This window comes from Bos indicus, chromosome 16, assembly GCF_029378745.1.
Source record: "Bos indicus isolate NIAB-ARS_2022 breed Sahiwal x Tharparkar chromosome 16, NIAB-ARS_B.indTharparkar_mat_pri_1.0, whole genome shotgun sequence".
Lineage (NCBI taxonomy): Eukaryota > Metazoa > Chordata > Mammalia > Artiodactyla > Bovidae > Bos > Bos indicus.
The window spans coordinates 2648826-2671354 of NC_091775.1; the positions used below are offsets into that span (position 1 = coordinate 2648826).

Here is a 22529-nt window from a genome sequence, read left to right on the forward strand (position 1 = left end):
TGGAGGGGCGTGCACAGGACAAACGCGATAGTCCCGGATAGACCGCCAGCGTGTTCCCTCCTGCAAGTCTGGCTCGGCGAATGGAAACCGGAGCGGATCACTACCGTCTCCAACGCCCGTGCGCAGAGGCCGGGGGTCCGTGCGAAGAGAGGCGGCGCGGGCCGGACCCCGCAAGCCTCTGGCCCGCGCCCCTCCAGGCCCTGCCGGGTCTCGGCCCGCGCGCTCCCCAGTCCGGCCCTCCCCTCCCCTCCCCCACTCCTCGCTTCTCCCCTCCCTTCCCCTCCCTCCCCTCCCCCTCTGCCTCCCTCCCCGCCCCCTCCCTCCTCTGCCCTCCCTTCCCCTCCCCCTCCCCGTCCCGGCGCGCGCGGGGAGGCGCGGGCGCGCGCACGCAGGAGGTCGGGGGCGCGCGGCCGCCGGGGGCGCGCACGGGCCGCGCTCTGCCCTAATGCGGCGGCGGGAGGCGAGCGGCGCTGCGGGGGACGACAGGCAAGCGGCGGCGCGGGCGGCGGACAGCGCCGACTGCACCCGGGGCCGGAGCCCCAGCCCTTGCAGGTAGGCACGCGCGGACACCGGAGACGAGCTGCGGGTGGAACGGATTCGTGGAGGCCCGTCCAGCGCCGTCCCCTTGCTCCCGCCCTTCTCTGCCTGTCTCCATCTCTCACCCGAACCCATCCCCTCCTTCCACGCCTCGACCTCTCTCTCCGCGTCGTCACCTGCCCGAGCCCCGAGTCTACACCGGGACCCTGCCCCACCCGGCTCCCCGCCCCAGCCCCCCGCACGCCTTTGCTCTTTGGCCGCCTCCCCGCCCCCTCCCTCCCCTCCGTCTCTTCCCCTGTCCTTCCGTCCCCGCCGCACCCCGAGCTCTCCACTGACCTGTTTACCACCGCACCCCACTTTGTGCGACCCCTTCCCTTCTGTTTTCCCTTCCCTGCACCCCCGCCTCTCTCCTGCCCTTACTGCTCCGGCCGCCGATTCATGCCCCCGTCCCTCCGTGTGCGTCTGTCAGCTCCCTCGCAGTTTCTGTCCCTACCGCGTCCCTTCTGCATACCGGGGCCTAGCCCCTTCCCAGCTGCCTACTGGTGTCCGCCTCCACCCTCTCCAGAACGCCGTCTTCTCCCTCTTGGCTGTTACCTGGCGAGCCCCACATCACCTTCCCCACATGCCCTTCCTGGTGCTGTTTGTAGCCACACAGACTTGTCCCAAGCCCCCTCACCTGCCGCTGGGCCCTCCTTCTCTGCTTGGGGAGGCCTAGGACTCTGAAGGCCCTGTGTACTCACTGTGGCAGAATCCACTTATACCCCTTTCTGCATGTTTGATCCTATTCATGGCTCCGGGGTGGGGAAGGGCAAAGGATGCTGCGTGTTATTAGGCCTCTCTTACATTCCTCTTTAGCCACTGTCTTCCTGTAGCTGTTCAGGTTTGTTTCCTAGAGGGATGGGAGTGGGGGTGGGGGGGAGGAGGTGTTAAGCTTAGGAAAACTAGTAAGGAGGAGAGGCAGAATCCAAAGAAATGGTTTCGCAACCTCTTCCTGGTCTTGAACTGAGCCCTGGGATGCAAAGGCCTGGATGAGGAGCCTCTCTGGAGGGCTGGAAAATTTCGGATTTTAGAAAGGATTCTTTCTCAGTCTCCAAGTCAGCACTTTGGCATCGAGAGCTGTCATGAGTGTGGTCCATGGGCTGGGCTGAGTGGGCAGAGTGCTGAATCACCTAGACTCTGGTCCCCATGGCAGTCCCTCTTGCCTTGAGCTGGGTTCTGTTCCTCATTCCTTACTTGGCATTTGGCAGTGGTGTGTGTGTGTGTCTGTGTGTGTGTTGGGCAGAGATCCCTCCTTCCTCCGTCCAAAGGAGTGGATGACGATGTCCCTTTTCTGCCTGTCTGTCTCCCTGGCACGAGGGCCGGTGTGTATTATCTACCCTCGGAACGTGGATGAGCCCTTGCTGGGCCCTAATCACGGCCCCGGCAAGGGCAGCCACAGGGCCTGGAGACCTGGGTGGGCAGGAAGCGGAGTTCTCGTCTAGAACTGGAGACCGGCAGATTCACAACCCACTGCACTTGAACCATAAGTAAGAGAAGCCCAGGGAAAATGTGTAAAGACCCGGGGGGCTGGTCACGCCAGCTGGAGGAGCAGAGGAAGGAGGCAGACAGGAGCCTGCCCCTCCCCCCTGGTTTGGGGGTGATTGCATTTGGTGGCTTTGCATTGCAGGAAGATTTAAAGAAGATGGGAGTGGGATCTGCTCTGCATCTAATAATTCTACTTTTTGTCCTGACAGAACTGGCACTTCGGAGGGAGTAATTTCTTCCTCTAGCATTTAGATTCAGCTGAAGGGGTGTGTGTGTGTGTGTGTGTGTGTGTGTGCGCGCGTGCGCGCATGCGTGAGTATAGAAAGAAAGAGAGAGAGCAAATAGAATGAGGATGAATAACACAAATGAGGAAAGAGACTGACTTACACTTAGTCCAGAAGTTGTGTTTGGCACCGCGAACCAGGCAATGGCAGCCCAATTCCTGCCCTGGGGACCTCAGCTAAAATCCCAAGTCTTAAATTGGAGGTTGAGAGCAAATTGCTGGTGGATGCTGCCCCTTCTCTACAAGGCTCCCTCACTTTAGAATAGAGAGTGGACTCCTTCAGCTCATGAGCAGCGTCTCTGAATGGGCAGGCACAGGCTGGGGGACTGGCTGTCCTCTGCTTTGTCGGTCTTCCGTGTCCCTCCCCTCATGAGTGGGGTGAGGTGGTAGCTTCCCCTGGCATCAGCATTCCCAGGGTTCCCAGGTTTTCCTGCTCCAGGGAGGAGGTATCACCTGGAGCCATCTTTGGGAGCTGATTGGATTAAGTTACTGATGTTGAAATGCTTGCTTGGGGCTCAGGTTAAGTGGGGGATTCTGATAATTGTGTATATATCTCCTGGTTCTGTGCAGTGAATCTCACCTCTCATCCCTTGTTTGATATCACAGAGGCTATGGCATGGATAAATTGAGGCACACAGAGTGGGAAGCCAGCCCCCTGCGGAGCCAGAGCAAGACCTGGCCAGCTCCCTGTGGGCTGTGACAGGCTGGGCTTATGGAGTCGGGCTGTATCGGTCAGGGGTACATTGAGGAGGTGGCCGGTGTTTGGGGGTTGGGTTCTCGCTTTGGATATCTGGGGGTGGAGGCACAGAAGATGGTGTTGTTTCTGCAGTGACTGAGAGACAGGGTTCCAAGCCTCCTGTTACTTAGCAGTTGCTGCAGTGTGTTCCCTTCCCCTGGTGCCCCTCTTCTCTAAGATTATCCAAGAGCTGGGGTGTGAGGGTCATCACTTAGTCTTCAGAAAAAGAGTTTCCTAGGAAACTAGAAAGAGAGAGGCAGAGAAGCTCAGTTTCAGTCTGTTTGGCTTGGGAGAAGAGGAGGGAAGGAAGTAAGGGGAATTGAAGGCTGGTTACATACTTACTCATTCAACAAATGCTAGTTAAATCCTACAATGTGCTAGGTGCTGGGATCATAGAGATGGAAAGTAAAACAGGGTCTCTCAGAGCTGCCAGCGTGATGGAAAAGAGAGACGAGTGATCAGACAAATAACACAGATAAGCTTGAGTAAGGACATGGGGCCAGGGATGAGGAACATCTTTCCCTCCTGTGGCATCGGCCCCCTCCGCCGCAGCTGGGAAGAGGGCTGGGTTGGTGTTGTCAGAATGGGGCCCAGGGCTGACTTGGAGGTTGAATGTGAGGAAGAAGGTGGTGCAGGATATTACCAGATCCCTGACTCGAGGGGCAAGAGGTGATGTTCTGCGTGCAGCTGAACCCTGCTGGCTGCTGCTTCAGCCTGGTGGGGGAACCCTGGGACAAGACTGAGGCTCCTCAACTCTCCCATTCTCATTTCTTAAGCACTTGTATTTTAGGGGCAAAGGATGGTCAAAATATGCTTAGAATGTCAGAGTGAGCCAGAGGAAAGAGGCCCAGGATCTGCCCTCAGGGAGCTCCTAACTGATGGAGAGACAGCGAGTACAGATACGTGCTCAGGAGCAAGGTGAGTAAAATTATTGTGAGCTCGACATGGGCGGAAGGGTCTTGGAGTTCTGGGAGGTCACGATCAGGTGGGAGTCATCGGAGAAATTCAGGTAGGAGGGAGGAGGTTGATGGTGACAGAGGGATCCATAGAAGCTACACTCTTGAGCATAGGTTGCCGTGAACATCCATGGCTGAACTGGGAAGGAGCCCAAGGATAAAGACAGCCATCCTCACCTTTCTGAGGAAGCCCCCTCCGGGTACATATCTGCTTTATCTCATTTCATTAGTGTGTCCCGAGCCTTTGAATATATCCTAGGGCATATTGTTGAATGCCCAGCTAAGCTACATGTTGGGCATATAAGTTGAATTGGAGTTACAGAAATGAAAACAGATTTAAGTTCACTACAAGAAATGCTCCACCAGAGGTAGATGGCTTCCTGGCCTTGTAGGAGCATGGCCGAGGGGTCCTGGCGGGCAGGAGGGCCTGGGATGACTGCACCGCCCTGTTTGGATCGACTGCCGCTTTGGCTAGAGCAGCCTCATGTCAGACTTCTGAGCATTTACTCCTAGTGCTCAGCTAGGGCTCAGGCTGCAAGGGCAGATGTTAAATGTGTGCACCCTGGTCCTTGGGGCTTCAGGGAGGGCTCTGGGAGCTAATGACTTTGCTGGGTGCTTGAGGAGGTGCTTCTCACAGCTTTGCTGACCTGGGGCATTAGTCAGACTTTGCCAGCCAGCTTGAGATCTCTTGATCCACCCTCTTTGCTTAGGTTTTGAGACAAGTCGGGAAAAATGAAAGTGGCATAATACGAAAGTGCCACCAAAGTGGTATCGTATAATTAAGTCTTCAGACCCTGGGCAGTGAGGTTTCCAAGGAAGGAGCTATGCCTCAGTATGGCTTATGGAGTCAGGGAGGTGACAGCATTGTGAAGCTGCTCAGCTGTGGCTTCAGACAGACCTTCGGTCAAAGCTTGGTTCTTTCACTTACTGGCTGAGGAGCTTTGGTCTCCCAGTCTGTAGAATGGGACCGTTAATATGAACTTTGCAGAGCTGTGTTAGGGATTACATGTGATAAGGCAGAGAAGACTCCAGCACCCTCCCTGGCCAGCAGTAAATACCAAATGCTAACTGTTCTTTACAGGGGGTGGAAATGGAGCGGAGCCTTGAAAGGTTGGTAGAGTTTTGGTAAGGAAGGGAAGGTGAGAATTTTCTAGATGAGGGAACCCACCAGGGGTATAAGCAAGAACTCTGTGGGATCAGGTTCTCTGGGAAAGAAGTGACGTGCCTACCTGTGCCTGCTCACCCCATTTTCCTGTAGTAGAGCCTTACCGAAGGGACATCGTCATGAACAGCAGGAGGGGCTTGTTTTACTTCCAGCCCCAGCATTCAGTGCAGTTCAGCTCAGTTGCTCAGTCGTGTCCGACTCTTTGCAACCCCATAGACTGCAGCACACCAGGCCTCCCTGTCCATCATGAACTCCAGAGCTTGCTCAAACTCCTGTCCATCGAGTCGGTGATGCCATCATTAACAGAGCCTCAATATGTTTCTCTCTCTAACACTAGAGATTGCTGAAAGTCTCTAGTCCCAGAAGCCCGTGTCTCTGGTATTTATGTCATGGATTAATTTCTTGTCTTGCCTTCCCTCTCCCAAAAGCCATGCCTTGAAAAAGTTGGAGTGCCTGGGGCCTGTTGGGTCATCCCCTCAGGCTGTCACCATCTCCGCTGACTCCACCATCCCCTCTGACCCCGTAGCTCCCCTCCTCTGGGAAGCAGCTGTCTGAGCATCTGCCTTCTTCTTCACCTGCTCCCCCTCACTCTTCCCCTCCCAGACTGGGCCAGCCCCTCCTGAAAGGCCTCCCTGGCAGCCCATCTCCCCAGCATTATGATGCTAATCATGTTGTTAATTTTTCTGAGATGCAGAAGGAAAGCCCCAATCTGTTCTAATGAATTTAATTAGAGAGGGGCTTGGAGGGCTTCAGAACCTCTTACCAGGATCACAATAAACAGAGTTAACGAGATAAACAGCTTGGGAGCAGTGGCTCAAGGGTAGGAAGGGAGGATTTCTGACTAAGTCCTAGAATGAGGAAGCCGTTGGCGGAGTTGGAGGAAGGCTGTGTGAGCTGTTGCCCACCACGTGGGTTCCCTTTTGGGTTCTTTCTGCCTGCCCCACGCAGTCCTATGGACATAGTTGTATATCTAGGTCTGTCCTTGGGTAACAGGAACCTTTGGAGAGGTCTTACTATTCTTACCATCATCACCAAACATTTATTGAACATGTGCTATGTGGGTAGCGGGTACCACACCATCTTCTGGAGCAAAATGGAGGCTCACAAGACCTTGTCTTCACTGTAATGGAGATAAGATATATATATATATATATAGAGAGAGAGAGAGAGAGAGATTTTTTTTTTCAAATACAAGAAACACTTGCTAATTCCAGACAGTAAATTCTAAAAGGTTGACAGGAGATTATATTGGGCTTGGACAATCTGGAAAAGCCTCTTGCAGGAGGAAATAATTGAGGGGGATCTTGAGACATCAAGATTTGAAGACTTGGTAATCAGAGCTGCTGGAGGACTGCAGATTCAATGGCAGGAATATGCAGGGGTGTTTGAGTCACGATGAATAAATGGCATGGCTTGGGTGGTGGATGCATGTAATTCAGTAGTGAGGGACATATTTGGAGCACTGTACTAAGACATAGTCATAGAGGTCCCTGAGTGCCAGAGTCTACTTTTCTAACCTGATTACCCTGGGGTCTCACTGCTATCCCTCTCTGAGCGCTTAGAATGGTCGACTTGGGGAAGGGCTTAGGACAGGATGATTGTGGCCTTCATGCTGGGCTTACTTTCCTGGATCCAATTTAGACCAACTGGGGTCGGTTGACCAGATGCTAAATTTTGTTCTCAGATCTTGTGACTTTCTGGGATGAGAGTGAATGGCTGGCAGAGCAATTCCAAGGACTTTTCCCCGTGATGAGAGTTCCTTCTTTACTGATGCTGGCCAATTTGCTTTGGCAGTAACACTTTTTTGCAAGAATTCAGTGGAATCTTCCAGTTCCAAGCTCGGTGAATTTCGTAACTCATCTCTTTATATTACTAAGAGTTCTTTGAATGTATGTGTATACAAGTATATGAATGTTTATGTGTGCATGTTGCTTATGTTATTGAAATTGTTTCAACTGGATTCTCATTCTAATGTGATCTTTATTTGCAATACAAAAGTTATTAAACTCTTCTGGGTCTTAATTTCTCCATGTGCATGAGGGAAAGAGCCATCCCTGTGTCCTGTTGTATGTGGATCTGTAAGTTGGTGCTGTGAGAACAGGATTTTAAACACAAGGAGGTCATATAACAATCATTTGGACAAAAAGTAAAATGTTGAGCTGAGATTTTAAGTCAGTTCTCGCTCCCCTTTGGAACCTCTTGACTTGTAAGACCAGTCAGAATTTTATTTGGGGGCACCAACAAAATTATGTTTTTTGTTATTTTCCATAGTCTGTCTGGGCTTATGCATAATTAGTAGTGGGGTGAGTGCACTTCGGTCAGGTATTGGTTGGCCTGCCCATGGATGTCTGTATGAGAAGCATTGTTATAATGCCAGTGTTACAATACCCACTGTGCGATATTTTTCCGCATGTTGAAGGTGACATGTTCTCTGAGGCCACAGGCGGTTTTCCCATGCTGTGACGTAGGAAAGGACAAAAACAGGATCTCTTTCTGTTCGTCATCACACACTGAGTGGAAATGAAGCCTTTGTGACTCATGTTGGAAGCTAAACCAGGGTTGTCTAGCTGTTGCCAGCTCTGAGCTGTGCCTTGGTTTTGTTTTTTTGTGTGTGTTTTTTTTACATGGTGTTCATTGCATCTGCAGTTAGTCTTTGAAGCCTCTATTATGAGCATAGCACACTTCTGGGTGGCAACTTGTTTTGAGAGAATCTTCAACTCATAGAATGTTAGAGATGGTTTCATCTAAGATCATTATTTTATGATCAAAATGTGTAGTTGCTGGCAAAGCTAGGTCTTCCATGTACCAGGACACTGGGAACTTTAAACTCTGCATACGAACCTAGTAATTGTACAAGAGGGTATGTAATTAAGTTCCTTAAAGCATGATCTAAACTAGAAATGCCTTGGTATGTCAGAAAAGAGAGGATACCAATGTAGACTAAAGTCCTTTGGGAAGATTTTGAAGAGATGCAGGGGCTGATCTGGGTCCCCAGAGATGGGTAGGAGATAAAGGAAGGAAATGGGCTAAAGGAGCATAATCAAAGGTTTAGAGGAGGGAAGTGGTCCTCTGGCATTGACTTGGCCAGGCTGGAACAGTGGAAGGTACAGCTGGAGGGGCCAGCTGGGGCCGGACTCCAGAGAGTCCTGAATCTGACTAGAAGTTGGACTTTGTCTTGAAGTTGGTGAGGAGCATTTAGGCTTCTTAGCTGAGCTTGCTCTTGTTCTGAACAAGATTGTGGCATTAGGAGACGTGAGTGACATCCCTGCACAGGCAGTGCTGTCTGGGGAGTGTTTTTTCTGAAGGGTGTCTCTGGCAATGGGGAGGACTGGAACTCTTCCTTGGCAGGCAGGGAGCTTGTTGCTGTCCAGGGTGCTGACCTGCCATCTGAAAGATTTTTCTCCCTAGTGATGCCATGTTAAAAGGTAAAGCCAGGGAATGCTTAGAACCATCCAAGAGGGATCTGGAAAACAGTTCTGGCTAGGACTAGGTAGCATGTGGGTTTTTGGGCACCAAATTGGTTTGCAGCATTTGACTTCACAATCTTTGTGATGAAAGCAAAAGTTTGGGTTAGGAGAACTAGTAATGGCCCTTTTAAGAAGGAGAGACCATGTGTGTGCACATATGCGTGTTAAAATGACCCAGTTTGTAGCCTTGCAAATTTTGCCTTAGAGTGTTTGTGTTTACATGAGACTCCCAGCACATTCAGCACATTGCCTCTTTCATTATGAAAAGGTACTCTTTCTACCCAACATTCTGAAATGTATCTAAAACCTCTCCAGCACACCTGGATAGAACAACAGAAGTCCCCAGAAGACCCTGCTCATTTCTTTAAATGAAAATCTAGATGTTCAATATTTGTGCTGTCCAATAGAGCCTTCTGTGATGGTGGGACTATTCTGTATCTGCATTTTCCAGCGTGGTAACCACGGGCCACACATAGCTGTTGAGCACTTGAAACGTGGCTAATGTGACTGAGAACTGAAATTTTAATTTAATTTAAATATCCCGCACAGCTCTAGTGTGAGAATCTTTGCAGTTTGCCATTTACCTTTGCGTATTTGTCTCTCATGCCCGAATCTGTTTGACTTAGAGCAAAAATGGACGTTTGAATGGGGAGGAGTTTGACCCACTGCTGGAGAAAACCTCATGCTGAATCTGAACTGAAGGTCTGTGCGTGGCTGTGAGTTTTGCCCTTTTTTGTCACAATGAGAACAACCATTTGTGATGCACTGCGGTTTTCCTTTCAAGGGCAGGAAGAAGGCTCCTTGGATTCTGGCTCTAGTCCCAGGGACCTGATCCGAGACTTTCTGGAGCCTCGAATGGGTCAGGAGCTCAGTGTGTATGGCTCTGGACACTTGACTCTGTGGTGGGATGGGGTACAGATTTTGTACTGTTACGTCAGATGTTTGTGGGCATCCAACAGAGAGAAGTTCCTGGTCTTCGTTCATCTTCCTTTCTGACTGTAGGCGTCATTTCATCTTGTTTACCCGGTGTAGTGGATGTGGTCAGTGGTAGAAATACCAGAGGGGAAAATGCTTCAAAATGCCAATCAATAAGCAAGTAATAACAAACTGTCAGAAAACTGGAATAGAAAATTTCCTTTGTGTTGTTATGAGTCTGTGCACAGAGGTCTGTGTAAGCTTATTCTAAATATGTTTGATTTCTTTGCGTCTCCGTCTTAGGCTTTCTGTGTAAAAGTCTAGTTTCCTAAACCAGAGTGTGTGCTTTTTGAAGCCATGCTTTCTAGTTTTCTTACATAGAATCTCAGTTTTCTGATAATAATCCTTAATAAATGCCTGCTTGTGAGTAGCTCTTTGTTAGCCTGCAGCTATGGGTTTGACTCCTAGAAAATGCGTGCGCATGAATACAAATAATATTTCTCAAACCCCTGCTGGGCCTAAGTCTCTGTACTTGGTATTCTGGGCAGTGACAAAGGAGGAGCCAGGGAGGGTTGATCTCAGTCTAACAGGAGAGCAAAGGCCAGCACGTGAGAAAAATTACACACACAAACACACTGATGGAAACAAAGACTGCCGGGCTGCGGGGATGCAGAGCTGGGGGAGGGGCGCGGGGCACTGGCAGGGCTGCCCTGTGTGTGTGTCTCTGGCCTTCTCTTGAGGATTCCCTCCTTCGCGAGGCTTAGCCGGTACCAGCCACCCCGTGCCTGCAGAGACAGAGCTGCCTTTATGGTGGGTTGGGCTGCCCACTGTCTCTCTGAGGCTGGGCTGAGGCGCTGCTGTCCTGAGCTTGCCTCTTCTGTGGTGGAGACGCGCCGATGGGGGGAGGGAGATGCAAGGGGAAGAAACTCCTTTTTCTTGTCACTGAAACGGTGGCAGGGTCCTGCTCTCAGATTCCCTCCTGCTCGCAGAGGGGATTGCTGGGGCTCCGGCGGCCCTGGTCCGTGGAGCAGCATCATGCAGGCTCAGGTGTGACTCTGCGGGGACAGGAGGTGCAGAGCTGAGTGAGGCGGCTCCCTGCGGTCTCCCCAGCTCTCCTCTCAGGGGTGTGCCCTGCGTGGTGGGGAGCAGGTGGGCTGTATCTCTCAGCAGGGCTGGGAGGGCCTTCTCTGATTGACTCCTAGGATGGAGCCTGCCCTTGCCTGTCCTCCACGCGCCCGTGAGTCCCCGGGGATCTTGTTAAAGTGTGGGGTAGAATCAGTGGGTTTGGACTGGGCCTGAGCGTCTGCATTTCTGACAAGCTCCGGAGTAGGGCTGGTACTACTCGTCAGTAAACCACACCGACTGGCAGCACCCTGCAAGTGTGTTGTCAACCTGGCAATGAGTTAGCTTCACCTGGAGAGATGTTCAGATGTGCTGATGCTGGGACCCACTTGATGCCGATTAAATCACAGTCTCTAAGAGTTGAACCTCAGCATAGGAGTGTTTCGGTTTCCTCTTGGTGATCTGTAACTTTATTTACTGATTTATTTTTGCCTATGCTGGGTCTTCGCTGTGCACGGGCGTTTCTCTAGTTGGGGCCGCTGGGGTCTCCCCTTTTTGCAGCGTGTGGGCCTCTCGCTGCGGTGGCCTCTCTCGTGCAGGGCACAGACTCTAGGCACACGGGCTTCGGCGGTTGTGGTGCATGGGCGCAGTTGCGGTTCCCCAGCTCTAGAGCACAGACACGTGGGCTCCGCTGCTCTGAGGCATGAGGGAGCTTCTCAGACCAGACATCCAATCTGTGTCCCCTGCCCTGGCAGGTGGATTCTTTACACTGAGCCACCAGGGAAGCCCCTTGTTGATTCTAATGTACAACCCAGGCTGAGAACCACTGGCTCTCTGGATGGGTTTTCTCCTCCTCGGATCTACTTTTCACCTGGCTGTTCCTTTCTTAGCCCAAGAGATGAGCAGTGCCTTGAGAATGCAGAATGTCTTACCCACCAGCCTCGCCCACAGCGGTCCTCAGTCAGCACACGGTGGTCAGCTCGGCTGGCTGTATCATGCTGACCTCTGCTCCCAGCGGCGCACCGCCAGCCGTGAGGCATAGAAGCCTGTGGCCGGCATAGGGCAGGCTGGCGCTGCTCCTGGAGCCAGTCCCAGTGGGCCTCCAGCCCTGCCTTCAGGCCCAGAGCAGACTTACAAGAAGTAGACAGTAAATAGATGATTATTCTAGTATCGGGTGGCAGGAAGGGCACTGGGTTATGGACCTGAAGGGACTAGAACTGCTTATTTAACCTTCTTTAGCTTTAAATTTCCCAGTTGTGAAATGGGGATAATAACGCCTACCTAATGGGACTGTTTAAGAACTATATAGGAGAAGGCACTCTATAAATGCTGTTGTGCATTTAAGCAGTTGTGTTTGTGTAAGGATCCGTTTAAACAGCGGCTGGCTGAGCTGTAGGTGCTGGGCTTCCAGCCCTTGTCGGAAGACCCTCCCTGGTCCCACCGTGTGTGCCTCTGTCCAAAGGACAGCCAGGGGCTAAGGGAGGCAGGGTTGACTGGACATCGACCCTGTGCCAAGGACTGTGCTAGATGCGTGGCTTCTGTCAACTCACTGATCCATCACAGCCTTGGACTGGATATTTATACCCATCACTTGGAAGGATAGGGGCTCAGAATGGGCCCGAAGTAAGATAGCTCTAAGTGGCAAAGCTGGGATTGAATATGATCCCAAAGTCTCCTACTCCTGGCTCATTACCCACTGGACAGCTCTGAATTCCAATATGTGCTGATGGTCCCTTGTTTGAGAAGTTACCGTGTCTGAGAGTCACTTGTATTGAAGAGTGAGATAAAAGTCTGGGAACACAGAAGCGCCGGTCTTCTGTTAGGAAATGTTAGGGTCTGATGGCCCGAGAGCCTTCTGAGTCTTGACCAACATGATACTGTAACACCACTGCTCGGAGGCTTCATCAGGACTCGGGTGGAAGCTACGGCCCCTTCCCCATGCAAGAATCACCATCTGCCCCTGTGGCCCCCTCTCTGCTGGACGGAGCCTCTGAGCCCAGCTCTTGTCTGTTTTGCCTGTCTAGGCTTGCCTTTCATGCTGGTGCTCTGCTATAAGAAAACGGGGCCCTGCAAGGGGACACTCCCAGGAGCCTCCTTCATCCACAAGTGTAACATCAGCAGACGATTTTCATCACCTGGCGCCCGAGCTCCCACCCTGCGGTGTGTTGGGGGGTCTTCTCTGGTAGACTCAGCATGGAGAGGAGACCTGATGTCTGTAGTCCCCCTGTCTGCTTCTCTAACCTCAGTAATGCTGCCATTATTTCAGGGACACCCCCTGGCAGGAGCTCTCCTGGCTAAGCTGTTGAGTGAAACAGAGGAGGGCTGTCTTCGTGGTCTGACCAGTTATGCAGGGACCTACCTCGTCCAGGTGCTTATCTGTCTTTACTTGGAGTTGGAAGAGTTCTTTAATTAAAGACCTTATCAGGTGTTAGCTGAGACTAATGGAATCCATACTTAGAGGACCAAAAAAAAAAAAAAACTTGACTGTAGGATGGGAGTTTCCTGTCCTGTATATCTGGGTAGGAAACTCAGGATGACTGTACGTGTGCCGCAGGGATCCCATGTTGTTGCTTGGCTATGAACTTCTAATGCTCCTCACTGAGAAATGACTGACTCTCTCTTATATCTGCTCCACATTTACCCTCTTGCTCTGTTGCAGTTTGACTGATTTTTTCCTCTCATGCATTCCATGAAATTCTGTGCTGAGATACTGCTTTCCTGTTTCAAAGCCAGTATTATAACATCCAGACCTCTCTTAAACTTTGTTTATGAATTGTTCAGTGTTTACTTTTAAGTACAGAGTGTTTATGCATTGTGTTGCTTCAATATTTTCTCTGCGAAATCTCCATTTCATATTTTGGCTTTTCTTTCTCTCTGAATGTCCCTAGGGGTTTCTGTTTCTGACAGCTCTGTTTTCTGTCTCTGGTTGTGCATGGTCAGCATATGCTGCCCCTCTGATAAGAATAAGGACATCCAGTTAGGCCTGGGCTAAAAAATGAATCCCCTATCACCCGGAATAACTGATGCTTTTGAACTCTGGTGTTGGAAAAGACTCTTGAGAGTCCCTTGGACTGCAAGGAGATCCAACCAGTCCATCCAAAGGAAATCAGTTCTGAATATTCATTGGAAGGACTGATGCTAAAGCTGAAACTCTAATACTTTGGCCACCTGATGGGAAGAACTGACTCATTGGAAAAGAAGCTGATGCTGGGAAGGATTGAAGGCAGGAGGAGAAGGGGATGACAGAGGGTGGGATGGTTGGATGGCATCACCAACTCAATGGACATGAGTTTGAGTGAACTCTGGGAGTTGGTGATGGACAAGGAAGCCTGGCGTGCTGCAGTCCATGGGGTCAAAAAGAGTTGGACACGACTCAGCGACTGAAATGAACTGACTGATAACCCAGAAGCTTGGCCACCCACAACCTGTCTGTGTGACACTGTTAAATATCCTGTCTAACTTAGAGGTCTGGGGTCTTAGTACTTTAATCTTTTTCATTCTCCCGGACTGGGGTGTTCCAGCACAACCCGTCCTGGGTTGTGTAGGAATCAGCATGAGCCTCCTGGGCTCTGGGACTTGGGTGGGTTTGGCCGGTGGCCCCAGGCCTCTGGCTCTTTTCCTTCATCTGGCTGCCTTCACGCGGTGGGGGCCTTCATGCTGCACCGACAGATGTAGAGCGTGCAGGTTAGGGGAGTTCAGTTCAGTTGCTCAGTCGTGTCCAACTCTTTGCAACCCCATGGACTGCAGCACACCAGGCTTCCCTGTCCATCACCAACTCCCAGAGTTTACTCAAACTCATGTCCATTGGGTTGATGATGCCATCCAACCATCTCATCCTCTGTTGTCCCCTTCTCCTCCCACCTTCAATCTTTCCCAGCATCAGGGTCTTTTCCTAGGAGTCAGTTCTTCACATCAGATGGCCAAAGTATTGGTGCTTCAGCTTCAGCATCAGTCCTTCCAAAGAATATTCAGTACTGATTTCCTTTAGGATAGATTGGTTGGGTCTCCTTCCAAGGGACTCTCAAGAGTCTTCCCCAACACCACAGTTCAAAAGCATCAATTCTTTGGTGCTCAGCTTTCTTTATAGTCCAACTCTCACATCCATATATGACTACTAGAAAAACCATAGCTTTGGCTAGATGGATCTTTGTTGGAAAGTAATATCTCTGCTTTTTAATATGCTCTCTAGGTTGGTCATAGCTTTTTTTCCAAGGTTTAATATGCTCTCTAGGTTGGTCATAGCTTTTTTTCTAAGGAGCAAGCATCATTTAATTTCATGGCTGTAGTCACCATCTGCAAAGATAAAAGGGGCCTTCCCGTGGTCGCTCAGCAGTTAAGAATTTGCCTGCAGTTCAGGAGCCATAGGACACGTGGGGTCAATCCCTGGGTTGGGAAGATCCCCTGGAGAAAGCTATGGCAACCCACTCCACTTTTCTTGCTTGGAGAACGCCATGGACAGAAGAGCCTGGTGGGCTACATCCATAGGGTTGAAAAGAGTCCTGCACAACTGAAGCAACTTAGCATGCATGCAAGATAAAAGGAGATGTAGCAAAAGGCTATGAATGCTGTGTGGCTGGACCCTCCTGGAAGGTTCTGGTGCAGGAGTGGGGTCAGGGCCCCATTCCAAGTCAGACTGAGAAAGTCTCTGAACACATCCCATGGTTCCTCTGCATTATTAAGCCTTGAAAAATAAAGAAAAAGCTTTTGGATGGCAACCTAAAAAATTACAGTGGGGCTTCTGAGAGCAAGAATGCTTTTGTTTCTCACCAGGCTGGTGACATCATCTTGGGTCTACCCAGATGCGTTATGTGGGGGACAGACTAAAACAGGCCAAGGGCTACTCAGTAGTGGCTAAAGATATTCTACTGGCTTGGACTATTTTTGCTGCAGATTATTTGCCTGCGTTCTTTTCTTTCTGCCCTCCCAGGTTGGTTTTTCTCAGCTCCCAAAGTGGAATGCTCAAGGGCATGCATCTGGTCTTGGAAGTAGAAGATGGTGCAAGAGCAAGGGCCTGGAGTCAGGCTGCCTGGATTCCAGTTGGCCTCTCTGCTCATTAGTGGCGTGATCTTTGGCAGATAAGAAGCACCTGATGAAACTGAGCTGCTGCTGTTATTTCCCCACCTTCCCTTCTGTAGCTTCATGCCCAGCCTTATTCAAGTACACCTAATGACTTTGGGGAGCAACCAAAAAATATTTTTGAGCCTCACACAGGTGCTCATTTGTGTGCTGGGTACTGTGAGAATTACAGCAGAGAGGGAAGAGGCCATCTTTGCTCAGAAACCTTGCACTCTAGTTGAGCAAGCGTTCCAGGCATCCATGCGTGGTGAAGATGGCTAACTACACAAAGTAATAAGGATGGTGCAAATGCATGGTTTGGAGCACAGAGCTCGTGGAGTTTGAGAGTTCATTTCAGTCTGTGGTAGCTTGGAAGATTCAAGGAGGTGATTCAGAGTGGAGCTTTGAAAGATGGAGCTGTTACTTTTTCTGTGTGCCTAACAAGCTCATTAGAGAGTGTCTCCTGTAAACAAGGGCGGATAGAAATTCAGAAGAAATGGATAGTCTGGTGATTCTCAAGCTCTAATTTTCTAATTTCATTTTGGCCACACCTATAAGGAAAAAGGGTGGCGGGGAGAAAGGGATGGCTTCTCTGAGGCACAGACACAGCAAGGAAATCAACACAAGGTTAATCAATGAAACAGAGGCAGAAGCGAGGCTGCCTATCAGGCCAGAGTATGAGAGTTCATTTCCAGTTATAAACCATTTCATTTCCCTTGTCTGGCTTCCTATAATCTACTTGCATCTTAATCATCTCTTTGCCACACTGAGTTAATACCCTAAGCTCATGATTGCTTCTGCTGTAGAAGTGGGGAAACCAAAGCATAGGGAGCTGGTGACCGGTTGAGGAAGCAGCATGCATCAGCGCAGAGGCAAGCCGCGTTTTCTACCTGTGGATTCCCAGTCTGCGCTCTGCTGGGTGTCTCCTGGGACATGGGGCTCAGCTGGTGTCCAGTGCAAGGCAGGCCCTGGATCCCTTGATGGGCGATGGCGAGCAGCTCAAACAGCTCTGGCCCAGAACGCCATTGACCATTGCTACCCTCTCCCAGCTCTGGCAGCATTTAAAGTCCTGGTCTCACCAGCCCTGGGACTTGGTGACCAGGCCTGGGAAGGGCCTACTGTCTTCTTGCATCACCACTGGCTGTGTGGCTGCTGGCTGGCTTGCTTGTTCGGTTTGAACTTGTTTTGTGTAGATTTCTCTGAGCCCTGTATTCAGCTGCAGCTGGGCAGCTGGCACCTGCTCAACCTTTGCCCCAGTGTGTCCTAGAATCCTCCATGGTACCGATGGAAAACTGCGGGCTCTGTGAGTGCTTGTGCATGTGTGTGTGTGTGTGTGTGTGCACGCGTGAGTGGTGAGGGAGGGAGAGGATGGATGTGTGTGTGGGTGTCCATGCGTGTGTGTGTGAGTGGAGAGGGAGGGAGAGGATGGGTGTGTGTGTGCATGCATGTGCATGTGTGTGTGTGCGCGAGTGGAGGGGGAGGGAGAGGATGGGTAAGGAAGGTATTAAGCCTCCTGAAAAGCAGACCTCTTTCTTTACTGGGGGTTCCTCTGGGAGGACGTAACTCAGAGCTGATACGTGACTGTCAGGAACCCGTGTGGTTTTCTTCTTGCAGATGTGGTAAACTGACCTTGGTTATCTGCCTGACCCCCAGTGGGAGGACAGGAAGTGTGCCATGGTCATGAGTCCTAGGCATTAGTGGCCTGTGACCCTCCCCACACCGACTCCGCCCCCTCTCCCCCGTTGTTGTCATAGCAGCAGCAGCAGTAACAATAGGAAGAGTGAGGTTAGAATGATGGCAGTTTCCAGATATTCAGAGCTTACCATAGGCTAAGGGCTTTCAATCAGTGTCTCCACACTCAGGAAGTAGTATTCTCAGTGGCCCTGCTTTACGGGAGAGTGAAGGGAAGTACGGGGAGCTTGATGGCTTTTTTCTGAGGTTCCTCGGCTAGTAAGCTGTGCACCTGGGGCTTTGACTCAGATCCTTCTGATTCCAGTCAGGTTCCATCTAACTGAGCTCGCGGTCTCCGGTGCTCTCCTGAAGGCTGAGGAGGTCCTTTCCCACTAGGGAGTCCGCTGTTGCCTGGACCACCCCTGCCCGTTCCCTCCTGGTGGAGTAAGAAAAGGCACCATCTGACAGCTCATGGGTTCCTTGGTTGTGTGTCTCACGAGAGTCTTAGCCATCTGAGCTGGGAGGCCCTCACTCTGGGTGGGAGGAGGACGAAGCTTGGGGAAGGGACTCGTTCAAAGCTGGCAGCAACCTAGTGGCAAAGTAAGGGGCAGAACCCCCCCCCACCGTCTGATTGTCGAGCACCTTTCTGGCCCACGTCCCACACCCCAGATGCCAGTGTGAGACGGTGGGGAGGAGGAGGGCCAGGCCAGCTCCCTCTTCCCTACCGGGCTGTCGGCTTGCGTGGGCAGCGGAGATTCCGCCAGCTTCTTTTCCTTTGTTACCCACTGGCGCACTTGGGAAGTTGGGGGCTGTAGAGGACTTGACTGTTTGCTGACATTCCCCAACCCTCCTATTTTTTCTTTCCAGAAAATTTCACAAACTGAGTAGGTTCTGAGAGGCTCCTCCCTGGCCGGGTGACGGGTGCGCCCCCATCTCCATCTGGAGGCAGGCCACTTTGTGCCTTCACCTTCCCCTGGAGCAGTAGGCCCTGGGGGCTGGCGTCGTGCTGGGGCTTGTCAGGTTTGCCTCTTTCTGAGGTGAAAGCCCACAGGATCACCCCAGAGCCAGAGGAGCACAGTTGCGTTAGTCTCAGCTGTGATGTCGATAAGACGGTGAACAAACAGACGGGCGGGGGCAATATGGGCTTTGGGGATTCATTTCTGACTCTGCATCTGTCTTCCTGTCAACCCACTGGAAACAGTTATTTCCCCGTTTCCCGGAGGGACACACTGAGACTCAGGGACCCAGAGCCCAACCAGGGATATCTGGAGAGCTCATCCTGTCCATTTCACCCATCCTACCTGGAAACTGATGCTGCCTTGTAGCAGGGGTCAGCAGGACTCAGTGGGTTGGATGCAATCCCCTTTGTTGTTGTTATTTTTTAGTAACTGGTATTAAAACATGTATACAGCAAAGTATAGAAATCCACATTTTATTTCTTAAATGTAAGTTTTCTGGTTATAAAGGTAAAATTATAAAATTTGAAAAGCATTAACAAACAAAAAACCCCAAGCACTTAGAAATCACAACCATTAAGATGTGATGTGTGTGTTTTCAGTCGCTCTTCTCCTGGTTTGAGAGTTATTGCCAGAAGTCGGCTGCTGGGAACAGAGGACACGGACAGGGTCGTGGAGGATCCTTTGCCCCTTCTCAGGATGTCTCACTGCTGGTCCCAGCTGCAGCCTAGCTTCTACTCTGCACCTGCAACTTACAGACACGATCACCCCTGCCCCAGCTGTTAGTAAATCAAATAATTAGTAATAACACCATGCAAGCCATTATTTGAATTTTCCTGCATTGTTCAAAGTACAGAAGTCAGATGTGATGAGTTGGGAAGAGAGTCCCAGAGCAGTGAGGGCAGGTGCGGCTCAGGGAGACCAGTTGGCCTGGGTAAAGGCTGCTGCTTAGGTCTCCCGCTGGGGCCTGTGGACAAGGCTTGGAGGGCAGCAGCCCCTGAATGGGAGGATGTGGCCCCACTCTCGGGCATGTCAGCGGCAGCTACTTGCAGCTGCGCCTCCCTACAGAGATCGCCTTCCACTGGGGCACTGAGTCATTTTACATGGAGTGTTCAGAAAGTACTTGGGGCTGCGACAACTCTGCCAGTGTTTGCGGATACCGTCATCATCCAAATCACCATCTCATTATTCAGGCTGGGATAGAAACTGTCAGAGCTGCAAGGGACCGTAAACACAGGCTAGTCTGTGATTCTCAGACCAGCCTGCCCCACTGTGCCCTGGATGGCCTCTTAGAACACTGGCTGCTGGGCCCCGCCCCCACAGCATCTGAGTCAGGCGTCCTGGGGTGGGGCCCAAAATGTGCGTTTCTAGCAAGCTAGCCGCTGATCTGCTACTGCTGGTTCAGGGACCGAACTCGGAGGATGGCTAGCCCAGTTCTTTCATTTTCGGAAGTGTGGGGCTGCTGTGGTCTGAAAGTGTGTGTGTCCCCGCCCCCTACCCCTGCCAAATTACCTGTGTTGAAAACCTAATGCTTAAGGTGATTGTACTAGAAGGTAGGGCCTTTGGGAGGTGATTAGTTCAGGAGGGTGGCACCCTCGTGAATGGGATTAGTGCCCTTATTTGTAAAAGATCCCTGGGCTAGCTCTTCCCTTCCACTACGTGAGGATGCAGTGAGAAGGCAGACATCTGTCCCGAGAGAGGCTGCTCACCAGAACCTGACCGTGCTGGCACCCTGACCTAAAACTCCCAGCCTTCAGCACCGTGAGAAGGAAGTATCTGTTGTTTGTAAACCGGCCAGCCTGTGGTATTTTGTTGCGGCAGCCAAAGGGGCTGAGACAGCATGGTGGACCACACTGTGTCCTGGTCCGCTTACGCTTCAGGAAGTGCTGGCGGCTGGGTCTTCAGAAGCTGCTTTCTTGATGAGATGGAAACTGTCCCGACTCTGCAAAGGGGACAAGAATAGGCACCCCTTGACTCGGGGGAGAGATAGAAGCAGGACCTGCTGCGGTTTCATTCATAACCCAGGAAACGATGGTCGAGTACCTCCTGTGGGGAGGGGGCTGTGCCCGGCTGTGGGGTGGCCCGCAGACGGGACGGCCTGCGTGCTGTGCAGCTGTTTCCCACTCCCCCGTCTGGTCCCCTGACAGGGCCTCGCCCTCAGATGGCTTTGCAGCCACCCTGGCACTGCCAGGCGCACAGGGAGAGCAGAGGACTCAGAGTCAGGAGCTGGGTCCCGAGCCGCCTCTGCCCCAACTCTCAGGTGACCTCAGCTACATCCTTGCCTGGAGACCTCAGTTTCTTCACTAAAAAATTCAGTGTAGCAATAGGTGAGGTTATGGTTGAACAAGACCTTTTCCTATCTTGTGATTCTGAAACTCTGGGGACTCTCAAGTAAAGTGTCGTCTGGCTTCATTTCTGCTTTTAATCAGTTAATAGCTCTATTTTTTCCTCAATATGAGACAGATTGGGGCTCTGCTGGTATGTGAGGGGTGAGGATTTGGAGGAGATCAGGGCTGGATTGTATTGTCTGCTGAATACTGCTGGCTGCAGGGTGCTTCTGCTCTCAGAGTTTCACTTTGCTTTTCTTCATAGTCATCTATGGTTTCTTTTATCCATAATGAACCATGAGTGGAGACAGGAAGCATATGGAACGTGACAGAGCTAATGGGGAACACAATAATAATTCTACAAAATTCCCAGAATTTTTATATAACACATCAAGATGTTTCTAGTACTCAGAAAAAGTGATAATTATACTTAAAGTGGATTTTCATTCACTGGGAATAAACACTATTTACACCTATAAAAAAGAAATGCATGTAAATTAGTCTGAACACTTTTCTCTTACAGAAACAAAATTTCAAACTTACAGAGCAACCAAGAATAAGAAGTTCCAACTTCAGGATGTGAGAGCAGGTTTTGATTATTTTTATAGGCTGCAGTCCATGGGGTCGCTAAGAGTTGGGCACGACTGAGCAACTTCACTTTCACTTTTCACTTTCATGCACTGGAGAAGGAAATGGCAACCCATTCCAGTATTCCTGCCTGGAGAATCCCAGGGACAGAGGAGCCTACTGGGCTGCCGTCTATGGGGTCACACAGAGTCGGACATGACTGAAGCAACTTAGCAGCAGCAGCAGCAACATTTGATTAAATTACTATAATTTGATCACCAAGCCCAACATGATATAATATGCCATCTAAAAATGTGTCCGCAGGGAATTCCCTGATGGTCCACTGGTTAGCAATGTGACCTTTCACTGCCAAGGGCCCAGCTTCAGTCTCTTCTCAGGGAACTAAGATCCTGTGCATGGCAGGGCCAAAATATAAATTTTAAAAAACGTGTTAACAAATTGTGCTTTTTTTAATCTAGTTATCCTAAACTAAATTGGGCAACTTGTTAAGTTGGGAAGGTAGAGAGTTGAATTTATTCCTACGATAACCATTATTAAGGATTGTGTTACAACTGCAGTTAATAATATTTTTGATAGTAATCTGATCTAAGAAAAGGCAGAAGAACCAGAGATCAAATCGCCAACATCTGCTGGATCATCGAAAAAGCAAGAGAGTTCCAGAAAAAATATCTATTTCTGCTTTATTGACTATGCCAAAGCCTTGACTGTGTGGATCACAATAAACTGTGGAAAATTCTGAAAGAGATGGGAATACCAGACCACCTGACCTGCCTCTTGAGAAACCTGTATGCATGTCAGGAAGCAACAGTTAGAACTGGACATGGAACAACAGACTGGGTCCACATAGGAAAAGGAGTATGTCAAGGCTGTATATTGTCACCCTGCTTATTTAACTTATATGCAGAGTACATCATAAGAAACGCTGGGCTGGATGAAGCACAAGCCAGAATCAAGATTGCCGGGAGAAATATCAATAACCTCATATATGCAGATGACACCACCCTTATGGCAGAAAGTGAAGAAGAACTAAAGAGCCTCTTGATGAAAGTGAAAGAGGAGAGTGAAAAAGTTGGCTTAAAGTTCAACATTCAGAAAACATGGCATCCAGTCCCATCACTTCATGGCAAATAGATGGGGAAACAGTGGAAATAGTGGCTGACTTTATTTTTCTGGGCTCCAAAATCACTGCAGATGGTGACTGCAACCATGAAATTAAAAGATGCCTTACTCCTTGGAAGGAAAGTTATGACCAACCTAGAAAGCATATTAAAAAGCAAAGACATCACT

At 50.4% G+C, this 22529-nt stretch overlaps 1 protein-coding gene across 18 annotated transcripts in view; it reads left to right on the forward strand.

Moving 5' to 3' along the window:
• Window positions 1–424: 424 nt before the first annotated feature.
• NFASC (neurofascin) overlaps window positions 425–22529 on the forward strand; it is a 201904-nt gene continuing 179799 nt past the window's right edge. For 16 of the 18 annotated variants that reach the window (XM_070767781.1, XM_070767791.1, XM_070767789.1 and 13 more), the window contains exons 1-2: window positions 443–552; window positions 3871–3998. In XM_070767781.1, the coding sequence (XP_070623882.1) occupies window positions 3880–3998 (119 nt within the window). In that variant the 5' untranslated portion in view covers window positions 443–552; window positions 3871–3879. Of the gene's footprint in view, window positions 553–3856; window positions 3999–22529 lie in introns of all 18 variants that reach the window. The other 2 variants (XM_070767782.1, XM_070767783.1) reach the window with 2 other exon arrangements.